General features: G+C 49.5%; 1 protein-coding gene across 26 annotated transcripts in view; it reads left to right on the top strand.

Annotated features, from left to right (window-relative positions):
* The window catches only part of LOC133118777 (neuronal cell adhesion molecule-like), an 84,187-nt gene that overhangs the window by 45,253 nt on the left and 13,329 nt on the right, over window positions 1–25,605 (top strand). For 6 of the 26 annotated variants that reach the window (XM_061228977.1, XM_061228981.1, XM_061228992.1 and 3 more), the window contains exons 3-25: window positions 2,243–2,406; window positions 4,697–4,714; window positions 5,516–5,621; window positions 6,554–6,747; window positions 9,187–9,309; window positions 9,828–9,998; window positions 10,527–10,583; window positions 12,211–12,322; window positions 12,793–12,977; window positions 14,148–14,279; window positions 15,110–15,253; window positions 15,910–16,021; window positions 16,565–16,731; window positions 17,173–17,320; window positions 17,865–17,989; window positions 18,780–18,809; window positions 20,203–20,304; window positions 20,695–20,892; window positions 21,581–21,651; window positions 22,077–22,302; window positions 22,894–23,009; window positions 23,684–23,888; window positions 24,554–24,718. In XM_061228977.1, the coding sequence (XP_061084961.1) occupies window positions 2,286–2,406; window positions 4,697–4,714; window positions 5,516–5,621; window positions 6,554–6,747; window positions 9,187–9,309; window positions 9,828–9,998; window positions 10,527–10,583; window positions 12,211–12,322; window positions 12,793–12,977; window positions 14,148–14,279; window positions 15,110–15,253; window positions 15,910–16,021; window positions 16,565–16,731; window positions 17,173–17,320; window positions 17,865–17,989; window positions 18,780–18,809; window positions 20,203–20,304; window positions 20,695–20,892; window positions 21,581–21,651; window positions 22,077–22,302; window positions 22,894–23,009; window positions 23,684–23,888; window positions 24,554–24,718 (3,028 nt within the window). In that variant the 5' untranslated portion in view covers window positions 2,243–2,285. The remainder of the gene's footprint in view (window positions 1–2,242; window positions 2,407–4,696; window positions 4,715–5,515; window positions 5,622–6,553; window positions 6,748–9,186; window positions 9,310–9,827; window positions 9,999–10,526; window positions 10,584–12,210; window positions 12,323–12,792; window positions 12,978–14,147; window positions 14,280–15,109; window positions 15,254–15,909; window positions 16,022–16,564; window positions 16,732–17,172; window positions 17,321–17,864; window positions 17,990–18,779; window positions 18,810–20,202; window positions 20,305–20,694; window positions 20,893–21,580; window positions 21,652–22,076; window positions 22,303–22,893; window positions 23,010–23,683; window positions 23,889–24,553; window positions 24,719–25,605) is intronic. The other 20 variants (XM_061228991.1, XM_061228998.1, XM_061228997.1 and 17 more) reach the window with 10 other exon arrangements.

The raw sequence follows: 25,605 nt of genomic DNA, 5'->3' as shown, positions 1-25,605 counted from the left end.
GACGACTAAGGTCGCAATGTTTCGAGCGCCGGAAGAGAACCCGAAAGCGATTGGCGTCGAGGCGCGGCGAGGCGTGAACGAGCCGGGCCTGCTGGACCGAGGCGTCGGCCGTGTTTACCGGGGGAAAGGTACGGTCGTCTTCCCCCCATCGCCCGCAGTTCGCCCGCCCGTCCCGTGCCGTTTTCCACGGCTTTACAAACTGGGTCCGTCTCCGAACGCGCGTTGTCTGGCCGCCCCGCCCCGCCCCGCCCCTGGATAACGACACCGTCTGACCGGCCGCGCACAAAGCCGTCTCTCACCCCCCCGACGTCTGAGCGGCAGCTCCATTCTCCCGCCTGTCGGCGTTCCCTGCCCTCTCCCAGACTTCCCAGTTCCTCCTCCGAGGGCGGAGGTGCGCGCCTGTCGCCCCGCTCAAGCCAACCGGAACGCTCTTCCCCCAATCGGGAGGCTGCTCCGCGATTAGGCACGCATTCCGCAGAACCGCCCCGCTTTGTGCGGGAAGGTCTGTCTGCGTACGAACGACCGGTGAAAGCCCAGCCGTTCAAAATAAATGTCGCTGAAAAGATAAGCACCATTTGAGAAATTGATGCTGAATGTTAAGTAAATGTGTCTGCCAGGGGGCTGAGAATGGTTTGATTGCATTCCTGAAAACAAGGAATATAATGCAGTATTTGTGGTAAAACTCGAGTTGCTCTCCGAAAGTTTATGCGAGCCTATCCAAGGGTGTTTTTGCAGTGTCGGGTTTAAATTGAGTTAAATTGAGCGTTTATGCTTTTTTTTATCTCCCGACTTTCAGCAAGTACCGGCTTTCAGCATTTAAACATTTAAACACCGTCGCCACATGAAATGCCTTCGAAATCCCTCTGTGTTCAGTATCTGTGCTTTGCTCAGCGAATGGCTCAACATCATATCACCATGATACAGCCAATAGCGCTGAAGCGGTTGGCCTATCAATGGAAGAGCAGGTTTTTTGGAATGTTTTTACAAAGAAATCTAAATTCTAAGTCAGTGTTCTAGAACTCCATTGCTTTCAGTCACCAGTAGTGATCGTTGCATCAGCATTAGATGGTTCAGTGAAGAAAATTCTAAGCACATAATTGTGACCTCACACCCAAAGAACAAGGCCCAGCCGCTGTCATAAACACTCCACGCAGTCGTCGAGGGTCACAAATCGTGCGTCACCCTCTCCTATTTTAGCGATTTGGGAAATGACTGCAATCTGTTAGCTTGGTCTCAGGCCGTCAAATATAATTGATAAAACGCGGGGCATTCTCATCCAAGCTCCGCTTTTCTGTGCCACTTAATTTCAGGGAACCAGACAGTGTGACCGTTCGGAATGTCACCCTCAGAAATTAAATCAATATGGCGGCCTCAAAGCTTGAACGGTTCTGCCATCGTGAACGTAATCGCTACGGCCAAACGCACTCACGCGGGCCCCCATATCCAGAGCAGAGATTACCGTGCTGTCACACAGCAGACCCCTCCACAGCACAGCACTTGTTATCCCAGGCGCTGACCCTGGACCCACAGTACGTCCTTGGTGCTAGCCTTCCAAGCAGTTAAGGGGTCTTCCCCAGCTTTTCTACAAAAAATCATCAGACCCCACACCCCTGCCAGACCTCTTCGTCCAGCCTCCACAGGCCGCTTGGCACCTCCCCCTCTCCGAACCTCCACCTCACGCTCACGACTACTGTCTGTTCTGGCTCCGCGGTGGTGGAACGAACTCCCCGTTGAGGTCAGAACTGTAGAATCTCTCCCCACCTTCAAGCGCAAGCTGAAGACACACCTCTTCAAGCAGCACCTCTCCCCATCCCTCCCTACCTCCCTGTGAACCTTAATTGTTGTCTCTGTGACTTGCTTTGTGTATCGGTATTTTTAGTTGGCTAGGTAAGCAGTGTTTGGAGAGTTAACTTTGGTCACTTTTGCTCTGTTTCTTTGTTTCTTTGTTCAAAAAAAAAAAAAAAATAGGCCCTCGTCCTTTTCTTTGTTGTACAGGTAGCAGTTGAAATTGTACTTCCCTCTAGGGTCTTTCAGCGAACTTATCCCTGGTTATGGGTACGCACTTTGTTGTACGTCGCTCTGGATAAGAGCGTCTGCCAAATGCCAATAATGTAATGTAATGTAATGTAATGTAATGTAATGTAATGCTGTGTAATTACTGTCAGAGCCGTGCTTGTGGCCGGTCCTGCTTCCGCGGGTGTTTTTCCGTGACGGCGTCCGACCTCCCTCTCGCCCTCTCCAGCTGCCTGACGGACGTGGATGCGCAGGGGATCGGAGGCGCTGGGATGAGACAGACCTACGTGGGAACGTCGGCCATGGGGACGCCTCGGAAGAGCGTCCCGCTCGGAGCCCTGCTGGCGCTCTTCCTGGGTCACATGACCGCAGCTCTAGAAGTGCCTCTCGACCGTGAGTATGAAACGCGGCTCGGGGTCCGGAGATTTTCTTCGGACTCCGCGGTTGTTACGCGGCGCACGTGTTACTCCGAAGGTGTTGCACTGAGCGCGGTCGTCTTTTTCTCGACACATATGCACATCACGTTTAATAAAAGATTTTTCTCACGTGACGGCGTCGCGGCTGACATTTCGAGGCTAACGGCGAGCGCTCCGTATCGACCGGTCGATCAGAATCTCCCGGGACGGGTCCGTCAGCCAGCCGGACGTGAACGTGACGGCACAGCGCTATTGACGTTTCAGACGTGGAAATGAACATCGCCCACTCAACAGGGCTCCGCGGGCCCGAATGTAGGTCACCCCGAACGGTCGGAAGGCTAATATACCCCGGTCCGATCCCTCTTCTGCCTCCGGTTTCCCGAGGGGCGGGGATCGGCGACATCGCGGTCCTCGAGGGCCGGGAACTGCGGGCATTCCACCCTCCCTTTACCTGGGAGTCTGGTGTGAGGACAAGTCTGCCCAATCGGTAGCACTAGGGCTGGTTTTGGATTTGAGGGCCAGAGTTGATGATCCCTGCCAAGCAAGTCTCACCTGTAATAGAAAAAGGGGCGACATGGCTCAGGCAGTAAGAGCAGTCGTCTGGCAGTCGGAGGGTTGCCGGTTCGATCCCCCGCCCGGGCTGTGTCGAAGTGTCCCTGAGCAGGACACCTAACCCCAAAATGCTCCTGACGAGCTGGTCGGGGCCTTGCATGGCAGCCAGTCGCCGTCGGTGTGTGAGTGCGTGTATGAACGGGTGAATGAGAAGCATCAATTGTACAGCGCTTTGGATAAATGCCAACCATTTACCATTTAATAACGGCGTCCTAAAGTGCAGTTATTATCAGGGGTGATGCAGAGACGCGGCGGCACGGGCTGAAGTAACAGACCTCGGTGCAGACCTCAGTCTCAGTCGCACACCGAGGACCGGCCAAAGCGGAGTTTGGTCTGCTCCCGTGGGGCGGCTCCTGGGGCGGGGGGAGGACTAGGGCAAGGGGGGTTAGCGAGACAGCCGAGTACAACAGCAAATCCCGATTCGCCATTCGTGATTCTTTATTAAACTAAAGTAAAAAGGGAGACCAAACTTTCTCAGTTGACAAGAGGGCGGCTAGTTCACAGTTTAATATGCGGAAAGGCAGTTGAGTCGGGGTTCAAGCCGGACCAGGGCTGACTGGCAGTGCTTGGGAGTAATCTCGGGTCGGCTCCCGCGCTGAGTTATGGCCGCCCGCCCGCCCGGTGCAGTGGATCAGTCCGCTCCACTGACTCCAATGGTCTGCGCCCCACCCCCCCCCGGAGTCCAGCGCAGTGGATCAGTCTACTCCACTGACTCCAGTGGTCTGTGCCCCCCCCCCCCCCCCGGAGTCCAGCGCAGTGGATCAGTCCGCTCCACTGACTCCAATGGTCTGCGCCCCCCCCCCCCCCCCCCCCTCCCCCCCCGGAGTCCAGCGCAGTGGATCAGTCCGCTCCACAAGGTTTTGTCTCATGAAAGCCGTTAACTGTAAACTAGAGCCTCGTCCAACTGGCCCCGATTCACCGCTGACGACTCGCTTTTGGCCATCTTGTTAGCTGAATAAAGGAGAAACTCAAAAAAATTATTATTATTATTATTCTTATTATTAAAAAAACCCGTTAATGATGTTTATTGTAGCGGTAATACTGTATGTACCAAGTATATGAAAATGAATCGAGCTCGTGTTTTCGAAAAAACTCTGCCTTCCGATTTGGCATCGCACTACAATTCCCATCAGGCGTTTGGCCAACATCACACAGACGTCCCAGACAAAGGCCGTGCCAGGAACGATGGGAGTTTGAGGCCAGGGAAACGGCATTTGAAGACACGCAGCATTCACTAGTTAAACACTGTAGGCGACTGTTTCCATTTGACATATTAAGTCCTTGCCATTGGCGTGAGTGTAGTGCTTTAGCGGTGGTATATACACCCTCAGCGGTCCAGGGGATAGCGTGAGCCAGGCCTGACTCTGTTCAGCGGAGTGGATGCTCTTGTGCTCCCTCTCATTGTAAATCCTGATGGGTGACCGCGTCCGCTGAATGAGCGTGATGTATCTCCCGCTCCTGACTCCTAGCTCCAACCTGCCGGAGCCTGGGCAGTTCATCCATCAGCCCGTGAGAAAGCGGGACCGTTTTAAACACGCTCATTGTGTTTTAAGTGCCGGGCACAAGCCCGGACTCTGGTTCTTTTCCAGCGACTAACGTCTGACTCTCTTTGCTCTGTCCTGCTTGTGCCCAAACTCGGGTTGGGGGGATAACAGCCAAAGTTCTGGAAGGATGTAAGTTTGGCCCCGGGGTTCCCCCCGCCACGAAAAACGTTGTGTGGTTTTTGTTAATTTTTTTTTGCTGTGCTTCTGATCGTTTCTTGTGTTTGGTTTTCTTTTTTTCATTTCTGGGTTGTGGATTGGAGTGGTGTGTCTGCATGCGTCCAGGTTGCCGTGTTTGTTTGTGTGTGTGTTTGTCGTCTTTGTGTTTCATCAGGAGTTCCCTTGTGCTGTACGTATACGATGTGTTCTTCGTCATATTGAGCTTGTCTGTGTTATCGTACATGACACTCTCAGAGAACATGCTTCCGGAAGGAACCCTGTGATTCCTTAAAAGAACCCAATCTAGCTCAAGGGTTCAAGGGAGCTTTCACACTCCACACTTTTGGCGGAGGGTTCCAGAAAGAACTGAAAATGGGTCCTCTATGGAGACTTCTTTTCGGAGAGTGTCGTGCAAGGAAGCTGAAATGTGGCTCTCTGGGGCCTGTAGTACAACTGGTTTTAGTTTTTGGCATTCATCAGTCGATGAACTCTATCAACTAGAAAAGCAAACCAGCAGTACTCCTAGCTTCGAGGGCCAAATCTGTGTGTCCCTGTACTTGTGTGAAGTGGTAAAATTTTAAACAAGAAAGATGATGTTCAAGATGTCATTTTCTTTGCATGGTTTTTCCCGTTTGGTTCATTGAGCTGTGGCTATTCCTCAAATTTCAGCCTGCCTGATATTATTATGTGTGGTATTATTGTGTGCTTTGGTGTGGCTATGCCTCGTGGTAAAGTTTGGTCATTTGGTTAATTTTGGCTCCTTCTGAAACGCAGTGCCTCAGCCCCCCACCATCACTCACCAGTCCCAGAAGGATGCCATCATCGACCCGCGGGAGAGCATCGTCATCCACTGCGAGGCCAAGGGGAAGCCCCATCCTAGGTACTGGCCCTTCTGCTGCTATTACACGTTTATATCCGTGTCTTTTCTGTAATAAAGCCCTTATTACACACGCATAACGCTTTTATGAAGTGGTACTACTTCATAAATACTATATTACAAGTGACCGCAGTGTCTTTAATTCAGATTCGCAGACAGTAGTCGGTAGCACTTTCTATGAATTATGCTTCATGAGACCTACATAGCACCTTTTGTAAGCAGTGCGTGGATATTCATAAATGCCTACGTAGAAATAGCTGTCATTACGCATAATGGTGTACGTCACTTGGCGCGTCACAGCATTTTTTAATTCATTTGTTATGTGTGTGTGATGATATTATTAGTCAGTGTTGACGTTAGTTACATTACATTATTGGCATTTGGCGGACGCTCCTATCCAGAGCGACGTACAGTTGATTAGACTAAGCAGGAGACAGTCCTCCCCTGGAGCAATGCAGGGTTAAGGGCCTCGCTCAAGGGCCCAACGGCTGTGTGGATCTTATTGTGGCCACACCGGGATTAGAACCACCGACCGTGCGTGTCCCAGTCATTTACCTTAACCACTACGCTACAGGCCGCCCCTAGTTGTCTCCTTATTGATCAGTAAACATTTACGCTTTGCAGTGATCATATTGGTTGGTGATGATGTTAGGAATTGCATCATTGGTCAGCAGTGATGTCACCACTGACCCGACTGGTCAGTTTGAGATGTTTCTAAGAACCCTATTGGTCAGTACGGGTGTGTTCCTTACTGGTGAGTATTAATATTTGTAGTTGCCTTATTGGTAAATATTTGAGGGTTGCAGTGATCATATTGGTCGGAGATGATGTCCGTCATGGCGTTAATGGTAAGCAGTGATGTCACCACTGACCCAATTGGTCAGTTTTAGACGTTTCTCACGATCCGACCAATGACGCGGCCTCTGCGCCCGCAGCTTCTCGTGGACGCGGAACGGGACGCACTTCGACATCGACCGCGACTCCAAGGTCATCATGAAGCCCAGCTCGGGCACGCTGGTCATCGACATCAGCGGCGAGAAGGCCGAGGCCTACGAGGGCGTGTACCAGTGCACCGCCCGCAACGAGCACGGCACCGCCCTGTCCAACAACATCGTCATCCGCCAGTCCAGTAAGAGCGCCCCCCGCTGGCCGCCCCGGCACTAAAACCATGCTCCATCAATGACCGTCCACAACTCTTTAGCTCAGATGCTGGAGGGCCGCAGTGTCTGCAGGTTTAACTCCGGTCCTGGAGGGCCGCAGTGTCTGCGGGTTTAACTCCAGTCCTAGAGGGCTGCAGTGTCTGCAGGTTTAACTCCAGTCCTGGAGGGCCGCAGTGTCTGCTGGTTTAACTCCAGTCCTGGAGGGCCGCAGTGTCTGCTGGTTTAACTCCGGTCCTGGAGGGGCCGCAGTGTCTGCTGGTTTAACTCCAGTCCTGGAGGGCCGCAGTGTCTGCAGGTTTAACTCCAGTCCTGGAGGGCCGCAGTGTCTGCTGGTTTAACTCCAGTCCTGGAGGGCCGCAGTGTCTGCTGGTTTAACTCCAGTCCTGGAGGGCCGCAGTGTCTGCTGGTTTTTGGTGTGTTTCAGCACGAGAGATACATTTCAAAGTGATTTTCATTGAAATGCAGCACGAGTAGTTTGCTAAGTATGCAGTCTGGAAAACAGCCCGATGCCTCAATTCTAACACCTGTCAAGGCGTGTCAAACCGCAGTGTCTGCTGGTTTTTGGTGTGTTTCAGCATGAGAGATGAATTTCAAAGTAGATCATTGGCTAAAGAGTCCACACACCTTGTTTTCAAGGCCTTGATTGGCTGCTGATTGAAAGGAAACCACAAATACCAGCAGACACTACGGCCCTGTAGGACTGGAGTTTGACCCCCCTGATGTTCCTGCCGTCAACAATAGTGACAGACATTAGCAGTCCATTTTAAACCTTCAGAAATTATGTGTGACTATGCCCAGGGTTACCTGGGCACAGTATCAGCAGAAGAAACGTTACATACAGTATGAGGTATATGCAATAGCTGTACATATTCTACTTGAGCACACATGCTCGCACTGAACACCTCTCCTGTGCTCACTGTTTTGGACGCATTTTTCCATAAGTTGGCAGTCTTCGCCTCTCTGTTTAACCATGGCCTTCAGCGAGTTCAGTGATCTTCATTCCTGGTCCAGGAGAGCTGCAGGGTGCGCTGGTTTTTGTTTACACCATCATATCGGTGACTAGTTCAGACCCAGTAAACCAGGCGAGGTGAATTGTTGATTTCATTGAGCAGCTAAGTGGCTGTAACCGGACCTGGGTGAGAAGTCATTGTTTTGGATTCAGATACTTTACTACTCTTTACTGTGCTTGTCTGGTGTTTTGGAACAGATGACATCCTCTAAAAAAAAAAAGCCCAAACCCTGCCCTCTGGTCCTCATGGTTGGCTCAGTTACACTAGGAAAGAGCAATTGATCACTGAGAAGAATTTGAATTTAAAACATTAGGTATTTGACCCAGGTCTGGCAGTAAAGACCAAAACCAGCAGACCCTGCTGCTCTCCAGGACCAGGAATGGAGATTGCTGTTCTGGCTCATCTGTAATACATCTCTGCTTTAACTGTTGTTCTCCGTCTCTCTCTCTTCTTCTTTTCAAATAAGACTACTTTTCCATCATCAGGTCTCTTTACCTGGAAGGTAAACGTTTGGAAAATGTTTTCTGTACGCTCCCAACCATTTCCACCGTTTCTCCTGTTTGCCGGCTTTCCTTGATTTGTCCCTCGTAGGTAGCCGTAGATCCGCTTCAGTTCCAGTGTAGTCTGACTCCTTCCTGTATTGTAGGCCTCATTACATTACATCACATTATGTTACGTTGTAGAAATTTTGCAGACGCTCTTATCCAGAGCGATGTTCAATAAAGTGCAAAAATCAGAACCACTTCCTTTCCACAGCCTGACTTCCTTTCCACAGTCTGCCCGTGTTCTCCGACGATGTGCGCGATGCTAACCGCTAACCTGCAAACCGCTAACCGCGCCTCATCGGTTGGGCTGCACCTCTGTTTATTACTGACTGCTTTCTGCTCCGCGTGTTGTCACGACAACAGATATGAAGGGTGTGCCGGGATGACTGCACTTGAGTACAGTTGATCGGCGCTAAAATAATGTCTCATCAATTACGATCAACAACTCTTTAGCTAATGGTCTTGCCGTCAACAAGAGTGACAGACATTAACAAACCGCTTTAAACCGTCAGAAATGATGTTGACTATACCCAGGGTTTCATCAGCACAGTGTCAGCATGAGAAACATGACATGCAGTATCAGGTATATGCAATAGCTGTACATACAGGCTATTTTAACACACATGCGCAATACACCTCACACTTAGAAGGTGTAAACAATTGCTGTGCATTTTGTAAGAAGGCTGCCGACTTCAACACACACACACTCAGTGCACCTGACACGTAAAGGTGTGTGCAATAGCATAATTTAAATAATTGTAATACGGCCACTTTAAGACACAGGCAGGATGGCACGTCTCATACACACACACATGCTCCATTTTGAGAGCTGGGTTTGTTTTGCTGCTCGCAGGGGCCCCCTTGTGGGCGAAGGAGAGGTACCAGCCCATGGTGGTGCAGGAGGGCGCTTCCCTGGTTCTGCCCTGCCGCCCCCCACCCGGCCTCCCCCCGCCCTTCATCATCTGGATGGACGGCTGTGAGTTTCTGCTCTCTCTCACTCTCTCACTCTCTCGACACTATCTTTCTCTCTCTCTCTCTCACTCTCTCTCGACACTATCTTACTCTCTCTCTCTCACTCTCTCTCTACACTATCTTTCTCTCTCTCTCACTCTCTCTCTACACTATCTTACTCTCTCTCCACTATCTTACGCTCTCTCTCAATCTCTCACTCTCTCTCTACACTATCTTACTCTCTCTCTCTCTCACTCTCTCTCTACACTATCTAACTCTCTCTCTCTCTCTCTCACTCTCTCATTCTCTCTCTATACACTCTCTCACTCTCTCACTCACTCTCACTCACACTCTCCTACTCTCACACTCACACACACTCTCACACACTCTCACACACTCTCACACACTCTCACACACTCACACACTCACACTCACACTCACACTCTCTCTCTCTCTCTCTCTCACACTCTCATCGTACACATAAGTCATGTACAGAATATGTCACACGTATATTTGTGATGACTCTCTGTTCCGTAACCTCAGGGTTCCAGAAGCTTCCGCAGAACCCGCGGGTGTCCCAGGCTCTGGACGGAGACCTGTACTTCTCCAACGTGCTGAAAGAGGACTCGCGCAACGACTACACCTGCTACGCCCGCTTCCCCTACACCCAGACCATCCAGCAGAAGCAGCCCATGACCGTCAAAGTGCTGACCAGTGAGTCCGGCCACGGTCGCCTAAGAGCCGGTTCTGCTTCCTGTCCGCGCTTCTTAAAGGGCCACTGCACCCAAACTTGAAACGAAGCTGTGTTTCCGTGTACCCAGAGTGCTGACCCCTGAGTCAGGCCACGGCTGCCCCAGAGTGGACCTGGTTCTGCTTTGGGCTTCTTAAAGCGGAAACGCAGCTAAATTTCATTTTTGGTCCGAAGTGACTCTTTAAAGAGCTTCTGTCTGCTGTCTTTGTGTTGTGAGCAGGTCTGGCTTTTGCAAGCTCTGAGATTTCTTGTTACCCGATAGCATTTTTTTCAACAGCAAATGTCTCAGGCAGTTAAGGTCTAAACCGCCGTTTCCTGTAGTGACCATATTTTGGTCATTCGTGCCGCAAAGCTCGTCTGTGATTATATATTTTATAGTTTGCGCAGTTCAGTTATGTTTTTGTCGCGTTCTTGTTTGCCTTGCCGCTTTTCATGACTGTTTGTGTGTGGAGTGTGCAGTCTTGCATGTTTATGGTTTTCTGTTGTTACAGTGGATGAGATCACTGACTCATTGGCCGCTTTAGTGAATGAGACAGATTTTATTAGTGGTGAGTGCTGACCCCCCTCCCTCGTGGACGTCCCTCCCTCTCCCGATTTAACAAACCTAGAAGTCGATCTCTCTCTCTCTCCATTAACCCCCAATTCTTGCCTAGTCTTTGACCAGCAGAACAAATAATATTTCAAACTTCACTACTTTTCCTTTCTCCGTACATTCTCTCTGTTAATCTCGATTTACCCGCCCTTGTCTTATTGCTTCTCTTCCCTTACTCTGTACTTAATGAAACAAGGACATTAACTCTCAAAATACTTTATAACCGTATAATACGTCATAAACGTATGACTTTATTCAGAACTTTCTCTGGTCTAAAAAGGTTCTGTGCAACACTATGCTGCGCTATAGCCCGCAATATGTAAATTCAGAACAAATCTTGCCCAAAAGATCATTATCATTCCTGATTGAATAATATCTAAGCTTGAAATAATCTGATAAACATCTGATAAACATAGCAATCGCGATAGCATAGCGATAGCAACTTGACCCAGCCGCCATTTTAGAAGCCCCTGGTGCTATGAGGTGCTCTGGCCGGTCTCTCAGTCCTAGTATTGTGTCTCTTCCGGATTCTTCCGCTGACTCTTCAGCTGGAAGGAACTGGAAAGTGAACGCAGAAGGCTAGGAAAACACTCTACACTCGCTACACCTTCAAACACGCTTTCCTTTTTCATCTTTTCTACATGCCACTATTACTGGGCTTGCATCTTCTTTGAAGGCCCTGCTGTTGTTAAAATGGCACCCAATGGGTAAGGTACTGTATATGGTGAAAGTGCAGCCCGGGTATTTTTTTTGTCATGTTTTACAGTGAATCTGTAAGGGTACGGTGAATTAAAATGTCACCTCAAACCACCGCAAAACCTAACCTTCTAGTTTGCTGTGGAATAAGCATGTAAAAATCAATACAAATATTTTTTTAATGATGTGTCTGCTATCCAGCTATCAGAGGAATACAAGGGTTTAACCAGACCTGGGGGGAAAAACATAATTATTTTAGATTCAAATGCTTTTCTGCTCATATTTTACTGAGCTTGTCTGATTTATTGGAACCGATGAAATATCCTCGAAAACCAGTCAGAGTGGTCATGTCGTACAGTGAACGGAAGTGTTCAACAGACGTAACTTGCTGGAGCCTCCAGCCGGAATTAAAAGGACAAACGCCTCAATCTCCCAGGATACTGAGGGGGGAGGAATGCTTCCTAAAGGAGGAAATTGTTGTTTTCCCAGAAACCAGAGCAGTCTACAGAACCTGAAATATTAGATTCCTACAATGTCTTCGCACAGTAGCTTGAAAGATGTTACCAAATGTGTAACATAAGTTCAAATAGTGTTGTCAGAATGTATGTAAAAAAAAAAAAAATATATATATTTTTATAATATGATTTTTCTGGTCTTCACTCTGGACGTCTCTTAGTGAGAATTCTCCCTGTCATCTTTAAGTTGTGTTGCTATTCATGCTTCCGTTATGGAAATCTTCACGAAATGTGAACTATATAAAACTGGCCTTTTGGATATAAATTGGGTCCTGGGACGTTGGCAGGGGTGTGTTTGGGAGGGGGGCCCTCCCGGAGCGGTGGATTCGGTAGGAGGTGTTCTCATACCCTCTCGCATCGGTCCGTCCACAGAGGCCCCCGCGGAGGAGAGGATGCCCTCCTTCCTGGTGCCGAACGGGTCCAGCAGCACCAAGACTGTCCTGAGGGGGGAGGTCCTGGACCTGGAGTGTATCCCAGAGGGCCTGTGAGTCTGGAGCATAACACTCCCACTGCCCCATCCCGTACGACACACCCTCACTGTCCTGTACCACACACTCCTCACTGCCCCGTCCCGTACGACACACCCCCACTATCCTGTACCACACACTCCTCACTGCCCCGTCCCGTACGACACACCCTCACTATCCTGTACCACACACTCCTCACTGTCCTGCCCTGTACCACACACTCCTCATTGCCCTGTCCTGTACCACACACCCCCGCTATCCTGTACCACACACTCCTCACTGCCCTGTACCACACACTCCTCACTGTCCTGTACCACACACTCCTCACTGCCCTGCCCTGTATCATACGACACACTTATCTTTCAGATAATTTGGCAGTGCTAAGCAAATAGTTTTGCGTTATGATTTTGTAAATTTCCGACTGTGGTGTGGAAGCCTGTAACAGCCGCGCCGCTGACCGCGCGACTCGGTGACCTCCCCCCCCCAGGCCGACCCCGGAGATCTCCTGGCACAAGGAGAGCGGGGACCTCCCCAGCGGCCGCGCCTCCTTCCACAGCTTCCGGAAGGTCCTGCGCATCACGGGCGTGACCGAGGCCGACTCCGGGGGCTACCGCTGCACCGCCCGCAACCGCCTGGGGAGCGTCCGCCACATCATCACCGTCACCGTCAAAGGTGCCGCTCCCGCTCCCAGCACGCAACACGTAACACGCCACACGCTGTGCTCCCAACACGCAACACGCTCCCGCTCCCAGCACGCAACACGCAACACGCTGTGCTCCCAACATGCAACATGCTCCCGCTCCCAGCACGCAACACGTAACACGCCACACGCTGTGCTCCCAACACGCAACACGCTCCCGCTCCCAGCACGCAACACGCTCCCGCTCCCAGCACGCAACACGTAACACACAACACGCTCCCGCTCCCAACACGCAACACGCTGTGCTCCCAACATGCAACACGCAACACGCCCGCTCCCAACACGCAACACGCTGTGCTCCCAATACGCAACACGCAACACGCAACATGCCCGCTCCCAACACGCAACACGCTGTGCTCCCAACACGCAACACGCTCCCGCTCCCGCTCCCAGCACGCAACACGCAACACGCTCCCGCTCCCAGCACGCAACACGCTGTGCTCCCAACACGCAACACGCTCCCGCTCCCAGCACGCAACACGCAACACGCTGTGCTCCCAACACACAACACGCTCCCGCTCCCAGCACGCAACACGCTGTGCTCCCAACACGCAACACGCTTCAGTGACCTTCAGCCGCACTGCAGGACGCCAAATCTGAGCCAGCGACAATATCTCGTTTTCAGGCTTTTTTATTCTTATTTATTTTTATTTATTTTTATTTCACCTTTACTTTCCCAGGAAATAGTCCCATTGAGATTTACATCTCTTTTACGAGGGAGTCCTGGCTTAATATGGCTTGAAATATAACCGATAACACAGATTGTGCATTACACACAGCAAGACACAGAAGAGCATAGACAATATCTAAACAATTTCAGCTAAAACAAGGAAAAACCCAGGGGTGCTCCAGTCCTCGAGGGCCGGTCTGCGTACTGGTTATTGGTCCAACAATTGCCTTGTTTTTAATTTGCTGACAGCTCTGTGAATTACCCCGGTTCAAGCCTGTACTTGAGCACAGTAAAATCATTTGGATCATTCATAAAATCAGCTGTCTGCAGCTGTAGCCGTTACTCACACACACATCAGGTAAGATATGGTCTTCATGAACGAATTAAGACCAGAAGTCGGCACAAAATCCCGAAAACGGATCGGCCCTGGTTTCGCACCCCTGCCGTAACCCAACGTTTGTGCTCCACACAGCCGCGCCTTATTGGATCAGCGCCCCCAGGAACCTCATCCTGGCCCCCAAAGAAAACGGGGTGCTCATCTGCCGTGCGAGCGGCAACCCCAAACCGGCCGTCACCTGGTTCATGAACGGAATCCCCATCGAGAGTGAGTGCACCCTTTTCGTCCTGAACTTACATTTTACCGACGTGTCCCTGTTGTCCTCGGCCGCAATGCCACGACAGGAGACAGAACCAAATGCCAAAAGAGAAGAGGATGTACGATAACCAGAACAGAGAGCAGTGTAGGTGCAGGGTAGAGCACGTTAGTTATAGACCTCCCCAATGGGTAATTGTGTGCAGTGTGCGCTGACATAATGTTTTTAATCCAGTTTGTTAGAACAAATGAAATATTTCTTTTAACAAAGAACTTGTCAAAAACCTGGACGAAGGCACACTTTGCCAAAATGTGTTGCTCGTTTCCTTGGTATAATTAAAGGATTCGGAGCACAGAGAGCGGGCAATCATTCCTTTCTGTCTTGAATGTCATTTCCGATAATTAGCCCCTCATTAAATGCAGGGAATGCATCTTCCTTGTCACAAGTTGTCACAATACGCTTCTCAGTGCACCCTGTCATAAAGCCTCGCAAAAGCAACCAGTCAACCGTGCTGAAAAAAACAGTGCAGGGTGAGGAATGTAGAAAGAATCCTTGGGAGAAGATTCACACTTTATTGTAATGTGACTATATTTAACCCTTTAACATGTAAAATCACAAATTGGAAGGTTCTTAACCGAACATTCTAATGCTGATGTCACAATCGCTGCTGGTAAGTGAAAGCAGTGGAGTTCTAGAACACTGGCTTAGAATTTTGAATAACAGTCATTCTAAAATGACTTTGCTTTGCTCTTCAAAGTGTTAAAAGGGCGCTTATTGTGTGGGGGGTATCATGAGATGAACGTGTGTGTATGCGGCGTGTGCCCTGTTGAACCCTCGACAGATTCGCCCAAAGACCCCAGCAGGAAGGTGGAGGACGATACCGTCATCTTCTCGGACATCCAGACGGGGTCCAGCGCGGTGTACCAGTGCAACGCCTCCAATGAGCACGGCTACCTGCTGGCCAACGCCTTCGTCAACGTGCTCTGTGAGTGCGGGGCCCGCCTCGGGGAAGCCGCGGCCGTTCGGCACAAAATGGCCGCCACCTTTCCGTCGCGGTGGCTCCACAGGCTGCACTCTCGAGCAGTTGCTGAGGGTTTATGCTCTCTATTTGGCTCTTGAGCTGTTAAATAGTGTCTTTTAGCGTTGAGCTTTGAGCAGACGGAGCAGAATAAATAGTTTTTATTCATGTTGATGTTTGTGCCGTCAAACTAATGTGAAAAACACAGATGAATTCTAGTGCAGATTAATTTGCATCACTCCTGAAACCTAACGTTTTAGGTTTAAAATATATCAGGTGAAATAATCAGTGATGCATGACATTGAGATGTACCGTGGGCCGTGCTTTAATGAAATATTCATTCCACGAAGTGCAGAGGCGTATTTCACAAAACAGGATTCCTGAGCTAGATAACTGAGTAAAACTCGAAGCAGAACTTTTTGCTTCTGGCCATCTTCCAGCTTTGGGAGGACTCCTGGTTTTACTCAGTTATCAGTAATCCTGCTTTCTGAAACAATTGCCCGGGTAATTTCAAAATGGACGACACTGAGGTAAAAGTGCCCCACCCAGCCTGTGGCTGTCAGGTGCTCGTCACTGCAGCTGTGCGCCTGATTGGCTCGTAACCCCTGCTCTCCTCCCCCTAGCCGAGCCGCCGAGGGTGCTGACTCCGCCCAACAACGTGTACCAGGTGATCCGGAACAGCCCCGCCCTGCTGGACTGCGCCTCTTTCGGGGCGCCGACGCCCAACATCACATGGTAAACATGCCGATCTGTCATCATCACCGAGGGGGATTGCAGTCAATGAGCGCGGCCATTTCAGCAAGTCAATGAGGGTGGGCATTTTAGCAGGTCAATGAGGGCGGCCATTTTAGCAGGTCAATGAGGGCGGCCATTTTAGCAGGTCAATGAGGGCGGCCATTTTAGCAGGTCAATGAGGGCGGCCATTTTAGTAGGTCATTGAGGGCAGGGTGTCGACTGAGTCGTTTTTATTACATAGTCGACCAAGGGAATTAAATATTTAACTGGTAAAATATACAAAATATACAAAAAGTTTGATGCAGTTCTTTTATCACGGCGGTGTGCAGCCGTGGCTCCTGTCCAATCAGTAATTGAGGCGTTGCCTCCTCATCCAATCAGACAAAGAGGTGCCATCTCTGCATGTCAGGGCGCTGGCTCTGCATAGTCAGGTCTCGGCTGTTATTTTGCGATTTGTTTTCTGCGCGGATTTGTGGTTTGTTAGCGCCGGTGCTAAGCCTCGCGCACCAGGTCTCACCCCCCTCCCCGCATCTCTCCCCTCAGGTTCAAGGACAGCCAGACCAGCATCCTGGACGGTGACCCTTACGTCCTCCACAAGAACGGCACCCTGGAGATCCACGTGGCCCAGACGCTCAACAGCGGGAAGTACACCTGCGTGGCCATGAACTCCCTGGGCAAGAAGGAGAACAACGTCTTCCTGGAGGTCAAAGGTGAGGGACGAGCCAATGGCATTCGTAGGGACTGTAAATGAGCAAGCCTGAAGTGGCCGAGGTACGCGATGAGCTCATAGCATGGTTTGGTTTATCCGCAGACCAGCAAGCGGATTGCTCGTTCACCTGTGAAGCGGTTACCCTCTCTGAATTTCAGCCAAGGACTTTGTGACATTTATACACAGATTAACATAATCAAACTCCCCCTTTATGTTCTTAAACTTCAAACGCAACCGTGTGCAGCAGGAAGATAACAGCCGCTGTTATGTTGTTTTCTCCTTGAGATGACGCAAAGGCGTGATGCATTCATTGACCCGGAGGTCCCTTTCAGGGAGATTATACAGGAAGTTAGTCGGCCGACTTAGCGCCAGTCCTGATGACGGTCTAGTGACGGTCAAGCAGTGGTCTGCTGACGGTCTCCCCCCCCCCCCCCCCCCTCAGAACCCACCAGGATTCTCAAGCAGCCGGAGTACAAGATGGTGCGGGCGAATGAGCACGCCCACTTTGAGTGCAAGGTGAAACACGACCCCAGTCTGACCCCCAACATGATCTGGCTGAAGGACGACGGGGAACTGCCCGATGATGAGAGGTGTGTAATTTACACAAGATTTACACAATCTAAAAACAACTATGACACAATTTACACAGGATTTACTCAGTTTAAACGATCTAAAAACAACTTCCACAATTTACTAACTATTTACACACTTTGAACAATCAAAAAACAACTGACACAATTTACACACAATGTATACAATCTGAAAACAACTGACACAATTTACACAGGAATTAGTCACGATTAAAACGATCTAAAAACAACCATGACACAATTTAAACACAATTCACACAATTTAAATTTTATCCTCATTTTATGCAATTCGAACAATTGACATACTATTTAAGCAACGTACAAACGATTCAGACAATTTCAACAGTTAATTTACAAACCATTTCAACGCGATTCACACACAATTTCTCGATACAGACAGCATTAAAACCGTTCAAAGACGATTCGCACACGATTTTAAACCCACCGAAAGCGGTTGGCGCGTTCGGACGTTTCCGGCGGGCGAAGGGGAAGCGGCGGTGGCCGGCTCGGAGCCGAGGTGAGGGAGGTTGTTTCCCGTGCACAGGTTCGAGGTGGACTCGGACAGCCTGACCATCCGGGACGTGACGGAGGAAGACGCGGGCTCCTACACCTGCATCATGAACACCACGCTGGACCAGGACTCTGCCACCGCCATGCTCACCGTCATCGGTACGGCCGCCCTTTCCGGAAACTTCTACGCCGTTTTTGTGATCGCGTCCCCTGTCCATGTAGATTGGTCGTTTACGCTTTTCTAGCGCTTTGCTAGACGCTTTTCAAGGCGCTTTACAGTGGTGAGGGGGAACTCGCCTCAACCGCCTCCGATGTGTGCCGCTCAGCTGGGTGATGCGACGGCGGCCATTTTGTGCCTGAATGCTCACCACACATCGGCTGAGGTGGAGAGAACATTTTATTGGTAATTAAATGAATGAAAACACAGTACAAAATAACACAGTAAAATAAGCGCGTTTCTGAAACCTGGTTAAATGTGAGTGAGTGATAAGCTTGCGTCCAATTCAGACTTTGCCTGTTGGTCGAAGGGGCATCTGATGACAGAGCTTCACGCATTTCACGTGAAGTCTGATTGGCGACTTTATTTTGCAGGCCGTCAATTGCCGGCTAATTGTGTCATCATTCGGTCATTATTTTGATTTCAGGCATAAGTACGATGAAAGAAAGTCAGTAAGTAGCCTTAAGCATATGTGTTAAGTCCTACGAAAATACATTTTACAGCCCATTTCATTGTGTTTGCCTCTGAAATCCGAATCGTCGCCTAAGAATTACGATAACGCAGCCTGTAAAATAAAGTGTAACCGCTTGTTCTGTTAATTGTCTAACTATGAAAATGCTATCGGTGCTGTGACAGGGTGCTGAAGTGTATAGTCCTCGCTGCTTTCTGTCGTAACTACTCTTGCGTTACTAACCGCTAACTCCTGCCTTACTCACGCCCTCCTCGTGTCAGAGTCGACCCCGGCCCCGGCTGTCGTCTACGGTAAACCCTCAGCGCACAATCACACCCGGGCTGGGCCTTGTGTTTTGGGAGCCGTTCATCTCTCTGCATTTTTCCTCGGTCATGCTGCGCTTAATTTGGGGTGTGTGTGTGTGAGTGAGTGTGTGAGTGAGTGTGTGAGTGATGTCACCAGCGCTATGGTTACCAGGTGGGAGGCAGCCTCCCTCACTGCCGTCCGTGCCCTGAATGTCCGCGGCCTTCATCCTCTTTAAATATAAATCTGATTTCTGCATCGTCCTCTCCGATGTGTTCCTGTACTGTGCGTAAATACTGGTATTTGTGCACCTGTAGCTAGCACAGATACTGAAGTGTGTGCACCTGTTGCTAGCACAGATACTGAAGTGTGTGCACCTGTAGGTGCTGAACACCGAATAACTGGAATAACCCTGTGCTGATGTCAGCTGGTATTTAGCCTCTTTTGTTCAGGGAGCTGAGATTCATCAGGTTGAAAATGATCAGTGGAAATCATAAAAAAGGGCACACTCCAATAAACACCACACTGTCAGGTAGAGGAAAGATTTATAACACTGCTGATGGCATCTGGCGCGCCAAGGGGATTTGTGATTGGTTTGCTTGTCTGTCACATTTAATTGGAGGCAGCTCATTGGCAATCCAGATTGTGATCTCATCTGGTCCGTTTGAAAGACCCCGTGGGTCTTCCGTGTGACTTAAAAAAAACAGCTTATATAAACAACAGAGTTTATATAAAAACACGATCATCCACCCAGCTCCTCGTTTTTCAATCATTTCATAGAATCCTCAATTCTATGTGCTGTCAATCATCTGTAGTCCCTGGCTGTTTATGAACCATTTCAAATCTCCATCAGCTTCATTTCTATTGCAATTAAACTAAAGCTCTGTTTACACTGCAAGTTCCACAACATCTTAAACCAGGGGTTCCTAAACTCTGGGTCGGGACCCCATGTTGGGTCGCCCGATTTCAGGATGGGGTCGCCTGAAAACGTTAAAAAATACAATGTCATTTTTGTCTATTTGAATATAGGCCATTGCATGTTTAACATTGGAACAACCCAACTACAATTAAACAATGAGGGGTTGTGGCATATTTACAGTATAGTCGTGGCTAAAGGGGTAGTGTTAGGCACCAGATGTGTGTGGGTGTGGTGTTTGGGTCGTGTACGTTTGTGAACATTAATTTGGGGTCACATCAGAGAAATGTTTGGGAACCCCTGCTTTAAACTTTACTGATAAGTGTTGTTTCAGTAACAAAAAGTTACTGAATTTGAATCATTCATTCATCATTGCATGTTCCTGCTCATTGCTTGATGTGAAAAACGACTTGTATCGGTGCTGCAGTGAATCAGTGCTACGCCATTAGCCCGTCCCACCATCCTGAAATCAGGTTATTTTCCAGGACAACCGGACCCCCCTACTGACCTGGAGCTGTCCGACGAGCAGGCCAGGAGTGTCCAGCTCACCTGGATATCTGGAGATGAACACAACAGCCCAATTCAGAGTACGTCACCAATGCCCTCATATCCAGATTGTGACCTGACAAAACCCTTATATCCAGAGTATGTGGAAAAACAAAATCCTTATATCCAGAGTATGTGGAGAAACAAAATGCTTATATCCAGAGTATGTGGAAAAACAAAATCCTTATATCTAGATTATGTGACAAAACAAAACCCTTATATCCAGAATTTGTATCCAAACAGTCCTTATATGCAGAGTGTGTGGCCAAACAAAGGCCCTACATACCAAGTTTGTGTCCTATCAAAGCTCTTCTTTTCGGTGTTTGTTCTTGAAGCATTCGCACAAATTAAACCCTTATATCCAGACTTTTCTGCGGCTGTTTCGGTTTAGACCCGCGTGCGGCCATTTTAGGATTCTCCCCGCCCTGCAGGGTTTGTGATTCAGTACGAGGACTCCCTCCGCCACCCCGGAGCCTGGCACAACCTGACCGATGTCCCGGGAACGAAAACCACAGCCCACCTCAAGCTCTCCCCCTACGTGCACTACACCTTCAGGGTGCTGGCCGTCAACCAGGTGGGCTCCAGCCAGCCCAGCTACCAGTCGCGCCAGTACAAGACCGACCCTGCGGGTAAGGCCATTTAAGCGCATTGCAGTATGCCCAGGACCATGAATTAGCGCATTTTATACACTACCTGGGGCTACCAACTCATTCATGTGCTGTAACTGATTGAAAATAAAGCTGAGAGAAGCTCCACCAATCTCTGATTCTTCTGGGAGTCTGTGGATGGCTTTTCGGTGTAGAGCCTGGTGGTGTCCACTAACATAGCCTGTGATTGGCGGAGAGCTCGACACTGGTTAACACTGCCAACCATTTAACCATTTACTGGTTTCTGTTCAGAAAGTGACAACGCTAATGCTCTGTAGCTGTGGCATTGTCCCTGGGCTTGTGACTTGTGTATTCTGGCTCCCCCTGTTGGCCATATGAGCTTCAAACAGCTTCAGAGTTTAGTTTTAGGTTTTAATTTTTAGGATGTGACTTCCTAGTCAAATAAAGGTTTATATATTAGTTCTAGCAGCACGTGCAGTTTCACACAGTCCTGGGACAAATCCGTAAGTGTTTTGGATTCGAATATGTTTTCGTGCTCGATTGTTCTTGCCTGGTGCAGCTGAGCCAACCAAGAGGATCAGAAGGTGGGGTTTGCACTTTTTCTCAGTATTTCATCGGTTCCAATATGCCAGACAAGCAAAAATGAAAGCGTAGAAAAGTATCTAAAACCATCAGCATTTGACCCAGGTCTGGTGGTCTTGTCTTTCAGCCCCAGATGAAAACCCCACAGAGGTCCAGGGGTCTGGAACGGAGCACAATAACTTGGTGATTTCCTGGAAGGTGAGCAGAATCAACCTGTGACTAAATCGGTGCTGTGACCAAAGCCTGTGAGGCTTCCTATGACCGCAATCCCGCTAGATCTCTTCTCGTGTCGTCGTTCCATTGCGTCGGTATCTCCACTCTGAAATCGCGCATTAAAAACTAAGCGCAGAATCGGTGTGTTTATTTTATTTTTTTTTGTTGCATAAACTGTGGTTCCACAAAGCACTTTACAATGGACGCCTCACATTCACCCTTTCACACACAAAACAAAGTTTGCCGTTTATTGTCCCGCTCAAGGACACTTGGGCACTTTTGCCCAGCAGGTCCTGACACTCTCTAATCCCCTCCTGAGCGAAGGTCACCCCCTCGAACATAATCCGAGTTTCTCTCGGATTCCAGCTTAATCTGTTTTACTGTAAACCCCCCCCCCCCTCCCCCCACAGCCGTTGTCCGGCCTGCAAGCCAACGGGCCGGGGCTCCAGTACAAGGTCATCTGGAGGCAGAAGGACCTGGAGAAGGACTGGGCATCGGTGACGGTGGCCAACGTGTCCAAGTTTGTGGTCTCGGGGACGCCCACCTTCGTCCCGTACGAGCTGAAGGTGCAGGCGCTCAACGACTACGGCAACGGGCCAGAGCCGCAGGCCCACGTGGGCTACTCCGGGGAGGACCGTGAGTCACGACCGCGCGCGCTCCGTGCAGCGCTGAACGCTGGACTGTGTGTGTGTGTGTGTGTGTGAGTGTGTGTGAGTGTGTGTGAGTGTGTGTGTGAGTGTGTGTGTGTGTGTGAGTGTGTGTGAGTGTGTGTGTGTGTGTGTGTGAGTGAGTGAGTGTGTGTGAGTGTGTGTGAGTGTGAGAGTGTGTGTGAGAGTGTGTGTGAGAGTGTGTGAGAGTGTGTGAGTGACAGTAAAGCTCATTTATCACACAGGACTCTATATACTCTATACTCACGTGAGTGTAGATGCTTTTTTGGCATTAATTCATGCAAACCTGACCGTAAATTCATGCTAATGTGAGCATAAATTAATGCTAAAGTGCTAACATTAGCGTAAACTAATGCTAACGTGCTGACCTGAGTGTAAATGAATGCTAACGTGCTAACCTGAGTGTAAATTAATGCTAACGTGCTAACATTAGCATAAACTAATGCTAACGTGCTGACCCGAGTGTCAATGAATGCTAACGTGCTAACTGAATCGGTTCGGCAGCAGTACTCTTGACGGCGCCGGGTCTGTTCTGTGCGTTTCTGTTCCTCCGCCGCAGTCCCCCTGGCAGCCCCGGAGAGCGTGCAGGTCCTGATGCAGAACGGCGTTCTGGCGGAGGTGCACTGGGAGCCAGTCCCCCCCAGCTCAGTGCGAGGTCTCCTGAAGGGATATAAGGTACAGTGACCAGCATCCGTGCAGTAAAATCCCTGCTCACTCTTTACTGGGCTCATTGGATGACCTCTGTGGGAGAGTCTGTGCTGATTGGTTTGCTGCTGAGAGTGACTGTGCTGATTGAATGGCCTCTGTAATGTGAATCTGCTGATTGGATACCCGTGTGAGCGACTGAGCCAATTCGATAGACAGTGCGAGTGACCATGCTAATTGGATAGCGACACTCACAGAAGGAGCCGTCTGGAGATCGATACGCCACTGGAAGCAGTGAGACACTGTGGGAAGAAAGGGACACCTTTATAGATATATTGTGTGTGTGTGTGTGTGTGTGTGAGAGAGTGTGTGTGTGTGTGTGTGTGTGAGCGCGACAGTACTAATTGGACAAATGAGTGCATTTTTCCCATAAAAAAGGAAGTTATATATTGCTAGCTAAGGGTACAATTTTATGTACCTCTATGGTACTGCCCCAGTGACAAGTGTTAGCCACTTTTTGTACCTCTATGTCTGAAAGTGATTGACAATGATGATTGGACGGCTAGTCTGAGCAGCCATGCTAAATGGGACAGCCAGTGTGAGCGGCAGTGCTGATTGGATAGCCAGTAAGAGCGATAGTGCTGATTGGATAGCCAGTAAGAGCGACAGCGCTGATTGGATGCCCGTTGTGACTGGCGTCTCAGGTGTACTACTGGAAGGAGAAGAGCCTGCACAAGCAGCAGCCGCACCACGAGGAGCAGCAGGTCCTCACCTTCAGCGGGAACCGCACCCGCGGCCAGCTCCCCGGCCTGCACCCCTACAGCCTCTACACCTTCAACGTCCGCGTGTTCAACGGCAAGGGCGAGGGCCCGCCCTGCCCCAACCTGGTCTTCCAGACTCCAGAGGGAGGTAGGCCCCGGGACCCAACCCAAACGCGCCTTTAAACGACCCCACTGTCTCAAAGATACGTACGCAAAATGCATTATGCATTGGGTTAAATATAATCATCGAGTTACACGATTAGCTGCATTTGTTTGCGTTTTAGCTAATTACATTTGATTCAATAAAGTTCTTTTTTTAACCTCCTAAGACCTGGCGTACACATGTGTGGACTCCACATTTTGGGCTGTACAACCATAATACTTAATTCTTAAGATTTATGTGGACATAATTTTTCTCAAAAACTACATCATGTCAAAAGATGATGCTTAGTTTTTATACTTATCAGGTCCCAATAAGCCCAAATAGCAAAGAGAAATAAAAAATGCATACCAAAAAAGAGTGGTTTGAAATAGTTTTTGTTTTGGATTGAAATTGAAATACTACTCTTGATTTTTTGCCTGTTGTGTTTGACCCTGCAAGGAGGAGCAGGTGGGCACTTTTGGGATCGTTTAATTTGTTCCAGTACACCAGGCAAGCTTAGTAAACGTATTTGAATCCAGAACGAAAAGCGTAATTTAGCTTCTGAGCAGGGGTGGCTGGATTTAGTAGCATGCCTGTTGAGCATTGGTTTCAGTTGAGTTCGGCTCCACCGTGGCAATGCGAGACGCTCTCACACCCACCTGTCTCTGCAGTTCCTGGGCATCCCGCCTTCCTGAGGGTCACCAACCCCAACCTGGACTCCCTCACCCTGGAGTGGGGCCCTCCAGCCGAACGCAACGGCATCCTGATCGGCTACACCCTGCGATACCAGCCCAGTGAGACCCCGTTCCCACATGCTTCTCAGGGCTCTGTCACAGGTTTGAGGTGTTGGCACATTAGCACGTTAGCACGTTAGATTTCAATGTAATGTCCTATTCCCAGAGAGCACAGGACCTGGGCTGAGTTATTACCTGACTTACGAAAAGCCTAACTAGGGACGGGAGTTGGACACTAGCAATCCCTATAATCTCTATGCAGAACATCAGCTACATGAACCTATTGTAAACTGGCAGTAATGATGCTATGTCTCTTGGCATTGTCCCTACTCAAATAAATATGAAACAAATAAACTGCTCCCTGGATACAGTTGACCTTCCCAAAAAAAAGACAGTTTATTATGTCGTTGCATTACATTACAGTTTATTTAGCTGACTCTTTTATCCAAAGTGACTTACAGTTCATTGGACTAAGGGCCTTGCTGAAGCGCCCAACAGCTGCGCTGACCTTACTGTGGCTACACTGGGGCTTGAACCACCGACCTTCCAGGTCCCAGTCAAGCACCTTAGGCCAAATGCTGGCCCAGGTGTCTGGTTTATAATCCCCAACCGGCCATATAATGTCCTCGCCCGGACTGCACAGGTTCGGACCTGGGGCTGTGCTGTTCGCTGATATTTTAAAATGTTGGGCAAGGTCTTGGAACCGCCGATTTGGTAACCCTAACAACAAGGCCCAGCCATTTCATTACATTACATTATTGGCATTTGGCAGACGCTCTTATCCAGAGCAACGTACAGGACTAAGCAGGAGACAATCCTCCCCTGGAGCAATGCAGGGTTAAGGGCCTTGCTCAAGGGCCCAACGGATCTTATTGTGGCTACACAGGGATTAGAACCACTGACCTCGGGTGTCCCAGTCATTTACCTTAACCACTACGCTACAGGCCGCTAAACGTAGCACAGGCAGCTGGGGCAGGGCCTGCAGGAGA

The sequence above is a fragment of the Conger conger genome, chromosome 19 (genome assembly GCF_963514075.1).
Source record: "Conger conger chromosome 19, fConCon1.1, whole genome shotgun sequence".
NCBI classification, from domain to species: domain Eukaryota; kingdom Metazoa; phylum Chordata; class Actinopteri; order Anguilliformes; family Congridae; genus Conger; species Conger conger.
Note: the sequence above shows the minus strand (reverse complement) of the source record. Positions and strands in the feature narration are given on the sequence as shown.